Here is an 8607-nt window from a genome sequence, read left to right as displayed (position 1 = left end):
CTCCAGCATGGCTCTGTGTACTGTGTCTGTGTGCATGTGTGTGTGTGTTTTTAAAGGGATATCTGCACACGGGCTTCATTCTATGTGCAAGAGGAATGACCTGTATACTTGTGTTTGTAGATATTGAATGATGTAGCCGACTTAAAGCCCCCTGGATCTGCTCCAGCACCCCCTGTGTGAGGAGGTTGAATCTGCTGCATGTGTAAAAGCAAAGTAGGCAGAAACATGATCACAGCATGCCGCCTGGTGGAGCTCTTGTCGCCATAGGGCCAGATCAGAGTTTGCTCTTTTGTATTCTATTGCTCGTCTTATATTCAGCAGTCTCTGTGGCCTGTCAGAAAGCAGAAATAGAACAGTTAAACAAACAGATAGCAAAACTCCACAGAAATAGATGCCAAAGAGGCCAGCCAATAAAGGTCTTTGCGATTCACAACTTTCGATGACGCCATGGCTATTCTTCCCTTCCCTTCCCTTTTTTGAGTCAAATGGTTCAGTAAGATCAAATAAATCACATTACTAATTGCAAAAGCTAGCTAGCCGGAGCGATGGTCAGGTAAGTAAACGTTGGAGTCACACGGCTTTTACGTTGAAACCGCTAGAACACGTTTCCTATGGCAGCCCTTACTATGCCCACACCGTGTGTGTTCATTCATTCAGTCTTGTGGACGACATAGAAAAATGAATTCACGTAATCAAAATGATTATCCCTCTTTGTTGTTTAAGTTCAGATATTGATTGAACAAACCGTACACGGATCCTAACGCTTAGGAAAATCTATGGAGCGATTTCAGTGCCAACATAAATTGTATTTTAATTCCATAATTTCGAACGTGTATTTGGATATTGATATTTAATTAATTATTTCATTAAATACTTTGTTGTACAGTAATGTGTGATGCACAAATGTAACCATTAAATTCATAAATTGAACTTTTCATGATTTTAAACTGAATTGAATGAACATACAAATTCAATATTGATATGTTGAGTTTCAATATGGTAAATATTGAAATCATTGTCTGTTTATCAAGTTTATCCAAATGTATATATTCAACTTGTCAGATGCATTCAGATTCAGCTTCTCTAAATTCAGATTCCAAACCAGACAATATCCTGCCAGGAAATATAGAGAACAGATAGAATCAAATGCTCTCGTGGTAAACGGAAGCTTCTGGTGGGTTTTGAAGCCAATGTGGCATGTTGAATTTCTCTCTTCCTATGGTCTGAATACTTATGTAAATAAGGTGTTTCTATTTTTAATAAACTTGGAAAAAATCTTAAAACCTGTTTTCGTTTTGCCATTATGGAGTATTGTGTGTAGATTTATGAGGAAACTATTTAAATTTAATCAATTTTAGAATAAGCTGTAATGTAACAAAATGTGGAAAAAGTCAAGGGGTCTGAATACTTTCCGAATGCACTGTATACAAAAACAATAGACAACCGAATCTGAATGCATCTGAGAAGTTGAATATATGAAAGATTGATCAACTTGAAATTATAGTTCGTAAACCTGATGCAGACAATGAATGCAATGTTTACCATATTGAAACTGAATGTATAAATATTGAATTTGAATGTTCAATAAATTGATTATTCATTCAATAAAGTTTCAAATCATGAAATACAAGTAAAATGTATGAATTCAATCATCAGTATGTGCATTACAAATACAAATATGTTTTATTCAAATTCAATATATAGATACAACTTCAAATACTATTTCTGCTGGCACTGATATCATTCCATATCAAATCCCCCAGTTAGGTCTGATAACCAACTGAGATGCTGGCTGGATACAAACATCAGAGACATCATTATAGAACACAAGAGTCTATGACTGCATAGGTGTGTGGATGTTTATAGGGCAATGTAGCACATAAGCAGCCACTTCAACTAAAGTGTTACCCAATAGCTCTGTTGAGATGTGTTATCATTTAATCCCATCTCTCCACCAAGTGTGTCTTTCTCCTCTCTCTCTCTCATGTAGGCTGTTTTTCCTGTGGGCTTGCCAATAGCTGTGGAGCACCTAGTGCCATTGCCCAATGGTGGAATCTCCTAGTGGTGTGTCTCAACTGGATCCACGGTGTGATTGCACCACACTGCTACTGCAACAGCAAACATTGCACCCAGCCACAAAGTCTTGCACATGTATGGGATCCTACTGCGAGGCAGTGCACAGAGAGAGGCAGCAGGGAGTTCAATGGTGGAGACCAGTGTCTCAACATCTGGAACCGTCAAGATAAAAGCAAGCACTTGAGAGCAGACAAAAATCAGTGTCCGCTAACCATCTGAAGCCCCACTAAGTCAGCAACTTTTGCCAGTCAGTAGCAACAAAGAACGGAAGGTTTTGAACACTTCTGCAATTTAGTTTAACTTAATTTTATTAAAATAACCTGGAATAAACATTCTCACCACGTTTACAATAAAATGTTTAACCTCTTGAAAGAGACATGGCAGACAAAAAAAGCTAATTAGATGTCAAATATTTTTCTACATATTAAAGAGAACTGCCTAATATCCAGCTGGTGATGGTTAACCCAAAGAGAAGGCTGATTCAAATGTGTAGGTAACTACTGATAAAACTCTCAGCAAAGCCATGAACAAATTACATGGACCGGAGAAATAGGCATCGCTTTAGTTCAAATGTGCACAACAAAAAAATAAAATATAAAACTGTCTTCCTCAATCACACATGTGTGACCGACTGACAGACTATAATTTTCCAGAATAACAAGACAAAACAAAAAGAATAAAAGCATGAAGATGAAGACACTGATAATCATTTCGTATCTCTATCGGATTTAAGACAATGTACAATCAAATAATCCTAAAAAAAACAACAAAAAAACAACGGATTGCGTCTCACTGTTTTTTGTTTTATAAGAATCATCCTCGGTGAGGTTTGTGCAGGGTCTTTGTCTAGGCTTCATCTCCTCTTCGGGGAGGTCAGCTTAGAGAAACTATCCTTCATGATAAACCAAGGCAGTCAGTCCCTGTCAGTCAAGACAGAAAGGTGTGCTTCACAGCACAGAGATAAGAGAGCTTCTTTACTGCTCTCTCACATGCGGTTCCTTCGATGTCTCTACCTCACTAACCTAACATAGCAGGAGTAAAATAAACACCTGAGCAACATTTCTTTCTTTCTGGCCCTGACAATATATATATATATATATATATATATTTTTTTTTTTAACTGTCGGGGGGAGGTTGTCTTCTGCACTGTTGAACCAATCCACTAAACGTGGAGGACGAGTTAAGATTTAAGATGGAGTGTCGCCTTGTTAACGTCCAAAAGCGTTACATTACATTTATCATCAATGGCACACAGGGACTTTTCACCTTTTCAACTCTGGGATTCAATCAGGCAAACTTTTGGTTACTGGCGCAACGCTCTAACCATTTTGACCACCTGCCCAGCAAAACAAAGTGGAAGCAGAAGTCGTGTCACAGGCGCTCTTTCCATTTCCCCTGAAAACCGGATGCATTCCCGACCCACAGAGGGTGCTGCCTCACTGTCCCCAGAGGTAGGTGTGCTTTCTTTCACATATTTCACTAACTGCATTGCCACTCTGTCCGTTGCACCCATATTAGCCATGGGGAAAAGTAGGCCTCTGACTAAACCTAGAAATGGGCATTCATTTCCTTCACTGCCAATCATCTTCTCCAAACCAATGGGTAGTCTTTCTCTGCTCTCTACACCGAAACCATCACAACTCAGTCAGTGACTGAAATACCATATTGATCCCATTCACTGTCACCTTTCCTCCCAGTCAGTCCTCTTCCTCTTTGCCGGTGATATTCTGTCTGTGTGTGTGAGCGTGTGTGTGTGTGAGCGAGCGTGTGTGTGTGTCTGGGTGCGTGTGTGTGTCTGCGTGTGTGCGCGCTCATGCACACGTGTGTATGTTTTGGAACAGGAGCATGTAGGAGGGGCATGTTGGGTGCTGTAATTCTAGAACACAGGCAGCCTGCTATAGGTTGATGTGAAGACGTTGATGTCCTCGGTGTGGGAGGCTCTGTGCAGGGAGGGTTCCGAGGCACTGCGGTTGATCTTAGGCAGGGAGTGCTGCAGCAGCTCAATGGACGACAGGATCTGGAAGAGAGGGAGAGAAAGCGAGGGAGATTCGAAGCACCCCTAGCAAAACGTGGAGGCATTTGGTACAGTGCCATCAACCCACTTCAGCCATTTTAGAAATGTCCTAAATAAAGATGGAGAGATAATGTAAAAAGAAAAGCCATTAGCAAGACTCAGGTGTACCTGGGGAAACAGAGGCCTCTCGTCTTTGATTTTCTTAATGCAGTCAGCCACCAGCCTCTTCATGGCTTTGGGGCAGCTCTTATAAAGCTTACTGAGGTCTGGAGACAGGTACCCCCGACCCACCATGAAGATGATCTGACAGGGGAGACAGATGAATGGTCACAGTGTTATTTCTTTCTATGGAAGTCACAGTGAGTCCCTAATATTGTAATACCTGCTGTGAGAAGAATGTGGTGACCAGATGATATTGAAACAGCTCCATACAAGTCTGTCTGCCAGTCTGAACCACTGGTTGTGACATTACTACACTGAGGACAGGTGAGTCGTCAGATAATGAAAGGTGAGTCCTCAGATAATGTGAGCCAAACCTGACACCTTGACAATAGAGAGAGCGAGCGATAAGAGAGTGAAGGAGAGATAGATAGATAAATTGCGAGCAATAGAAATAGCGATAGAGATAGATAGCAAGAGAGCGAGCGAGATAGCTAGATAGCGAGTGAGAGAGAGAGCAAGAGAGATAGATAGCTAGCGAGAGAGCGCAATAGAGAGATCGAGAGATAGATAGCGAGAGAGCGCAATAGAGATAGCGATAGAGAGAGAGAACCAGAGAAAGAGAGATAGCAAGAGAGTGCAAGAGAGATAAATAGATAGCGAGCGAAAGACATAGATAAAGAGCGAGAGAGATAGAGAGAGCAATAGAGAGAGCGAGAGAGAGCGTCATTGAGAAATAGATCTAATCAAACACACAGAGAACGAGACAACAAAAATATACGCCTTCAATATGGGGAAACACTGAAACAATACAAACACACCCTAAGAACAAAAAAGGAACAGCACATTAGAAATCAGCTGGATGTAATTGAGGAATCCATTGAATCAAACCATTTCTGGGAGTATTGGAATAAATTAAACAAACCTCATCATGAGGAATTGGCTATCCAAAATGGGCATATGTGGAGAAATCACTTTGCAAACCTCTACAGCAATATAACAAAGAGCCCAGAACAAAAAGATACACAAGAACAATTACAAATCCTTGAATCAGCAGTCAAAGACTATCAGAATCCTGTGGATACCCAAATTAAAGGATAAGAATTATTGGGAAAACTATGCACTCTCCAACCCAAAAAGGCCTGTGGTGCTGATGGTATTTTAAATTAAATGATCAAAGATACAGACCTCAAATTCAAATTGGCTATACTCAAACTCTTCAACAGGTATTTCCCCGATATTTGGAACCAGGGATTGATCACACCAATCTATAAAAATTGAGGAATTACAGAGGAATTTGCATTAACAGCAACTTGGGAAAATGCTCTGCGGTAATTATAAATAGCAGACTACATAATTTCCTTGACGAACACAACGTCCTGAGCAGAAGCCAGATTGTATTTCTAAAAAATTATCGTACAACAGACCACATTTACACCCTCCACACTCTAATTGATAAACAAGTAAACCAAAACAAAGGCTAAATCTACTCGTGTTTTGTAGATTTCAAGAAAGCATTTGATTCAATTTGGCACGAAGGTCTTTTTTGTAAACAAATAGAAAGTGGTATTGGAGGGAAAACATATGATTTTATTAAATCAATGTACTCTAAAAACAAATGTGCGGTTAAAATTGGCAACAAGCAAACAGACTTCTTCTCTCAGGGACGAGGAGTGAAACAGGGCTGCCCAATAAGTCCAACACTATTTAACATCTACATTAATGAATTGGCAAAAACATTACAAGAATCGGTACAGCACCTGGTATCACCCTACACAACAATGAAATCAAGTGTCTGCTGTACGCAGATGACCTGGTGCTGCTGTCTCCCACTAAAGAGGGGTTACAGCAGCGCCTAGATCGTCTTCACAGGTTCTGTCAGACCTGGGCTCTGACCGTTAACCTAAAAAAAACAAATATAATGATATTCCAAAAAAGGTCCGGCAATAAGGACGACAAATATAAATTCTATTTGGACACAGTTCTATTAGAACACACCAACAACTACACATATCTAGGACTAAATATCAGCAACACAGGTAGCTTTCACATGGCTGGGAATGAGCTGAGAGACAAAGCAAAAAGAGAATTATATGCCATTAAAAGGAACATCAAAATCGAAATTCCAATTAGAATCTGGCTCAAAATGTTTCAATCAGTTAAAGAACCAATTGCTCTATATGGAAGTGAAGTATAGGGTTCCAATCTCTAATAATGAATTTACCAAATGGAACAAACATCCAAATCGAAATCGCAGCGATTTGCAAGACTGTATTGCAAGTGCAAAGAAAAACTCAAAATAACACATGTAAAGCAGAATTGGGCCAATACCCCCTCCTCATTCGAATAGAAAAAAAGAGCATTCAAATTTTACAACCATCTAAAAACAAGTTACCCCAAAACATTCCATCACACAGCTCTACAATGTCAAGAGATGAAAAAAGAGAAGAGTCCCCTCAGCCAGCTGGTTCTGAGGCTCAGTTCACCAACCCAAACCAACCCCATAGAGCCTCAGGACATCACTCAGAAAATCTGGCCCAACCAAATCATTACAAAACAAAAATAAAAATATATCACCTATTGGAAAGACACCACAAAAAATTGAAGTGAACTTCAATGCTATTTGACTCTAAACAGACAGTACATGGTGGCAGACTATCTGACCACTGTGACTGATAGAAAACTTTGGAAAACATTGACTAGGTACAGACTCAGTGAGCACAGTCTGGCTATAGAGACCAGTCGTCACAGACAAACCTGGCTGCCCAGAGAGGAAAGGCTGTGCTCACTCTGCTCCAGGTGAGAGGTAGAGACAGAGCTGCATTTCCTATTACACTGTGACAAATACTCAGACCTAAGAGAATATTTCTTCCCCAAAATTATAATTCAATATAAAGAATTTTATACTATAAAAGATGAAGAAAAAAATCAAATATTTATTGGGTGAAAAGCCAAAATGTGCAGTTTTGGCAGCCAAATATGTGTCCTCCTGCCACAACCTGAGGGACAGCCAGTGAAAAGTAATATCGCTAATATTTCCCATCTTGTTTTGTTTTGTTTTGTCTTTCATACCATGTCATGTGTCTTCTATGTCATGTTGACACTGGTCCACTACCATTGCTTTAATGTATTGTTGTTCTCATTAATATGGTTGTTGTTGTTAATGGTCATCCCATGTCCACTACGACTATTATTATCGATATGTATACTTTGAAAATGTAAGTAATAATGAACTTGCCATGTCAATAAAGTCAATTGAATTGAATTGAGAGCGAGATAGATAGATAGATAGCGAGAGAGATAGATGAGTGAGAGCGCAATAGAGAGAGAGAAAGCGCAATAGTGAGAACGCAAGAGAGAGAGCGCAAGAGAGAGAGCGCAAGAGAGAGAGCACAAGAAGAGAGAGAGCACAAGAGAGCGCACGAGAAAGAGAATGCGAAAGAAAGAGCACGAGGGATAGAGAGCGCGAGATAGATGAGCAAGATAGATAGAGAGAGAACGCGAGAGAGAGATAGCGAGAGAGAGTGCGTGCAAGAGATAGCGATAGAGCTAGAGAGAGAGAGAGAGAGAGAAAGAGAGAGAGAGCAAGAGAGAGAGAGCAAGAGAGAGAGCGCGAGAGCGCGAGAGAGAGAGAGCGAGAGAGAGCGATAGAGCTAGAGAGTGATAGAGATAGCGGTAGAGCTAGAGAGAGCGATAGAGAGAGAGAGCGAGCGAGAGCGATAGAGAAAGCGAGAGATAGAGATAATGATAGAGAGCGAGAGAGATAGAGAGCAAGAGAGATAGATATAGCAGGAGATAGAGATAGCGAGAGCAATAGAGAGCGAGCAATAGAGAGATAGAGAGCGAGCAATAGAGAGATAGAGAGAGAGTGCGAGAGAGATAGATATAGCGAGAGAGATAGAGATAGCGAGAGCAATAGAGAGCGAGCAATAGAGAGATAGAGAGAGTGCAAGAGAGAGAGTGCGAGAGAGATAGATATAGCGAGAGAGAGAGAGCGATAGAGATAGCGAGAGAGAGCGCGAGAGAGAGCGAGCTAGATAGAGAGCGAGAGCAAGAGAGAGAGCGATAGATAGAGCGAGGGAGATGTAAAGAGAGAGAGGGAGACAGCACTAGAGAGACAGCGCGCGAGAGAGAGAGCGATAGAGATGGATGCATGCAGAGCAGAATTAGGCTGATACCCACTAATTATCAAAATCCAGAAAAGAGCCGTTAAATTCTACAACCACCTAAAAGGAAGCGATTCCCAAACCTTCCATAACAAAGCCATCAACTACAGAGAGATGAACCTGGAGAAGAGTCCCCTAAGCAAGCTGGTCCTGGGGCTCTGTTCACAAATACAAACACACCCTACAGAGCCC

General features: G+C 40.8%; 1 protein-coding gene across 3 annotated transcripts in view; it reads right to left on the bottom strand.

Moving 5' to 3' along the window:
* Positions 1 to 2361: 2361 nt before the first annotated feature.
* The window catches only part of raf1a (Raf-1 proto-oncogene, serine/threonine kinase a), a 42070-nt gene continuing 35824 nt past the window's right edge, over positions 2362 to 8607 (bottom strand). For all 3 annotated transcript variants that reach the window (XM_046343275.1, XM_046343277.1, XM_046343276.1), the window contains 2 exons: positions 4259 to 4393; positions 2362 to 4093 (listed from right to left, as the gene is read on the bottom strand). In XM_046343275.1, coding sequence (XP_046199231.1) covers positions 3953 to 4093; positions 4259 to 4393 — 276 coding nt within the window. In that variant the 3' untranslated portion in view covers positions 2362 to 3952. The remainder of the gene's footprint in view (positions 4094 to 4258; positions 4394 to 8607) is intronic.

Source organism: Oncorhynchus gorbuscha, linkage group LG03 (genome assembly GCF_021184085.1).
Source record: "Oncorhynchus gorbuscha isolate QuinsamMale2020 ecotype Even-year linkage group LG03, OgorEven_v1.0, whole genome shotgun sequence".
NCBI lineage: Eukaryota > Metazoa > Chordata > Actinopteri > Salmoniformes > Salmonidae > Oncorhynchus > Oncorhynchus gorbuscha.
Note: the sequence above shows the minus strand (reverse complement) of the source record. Positions and strands in the feature narration are given on the sequence as shown.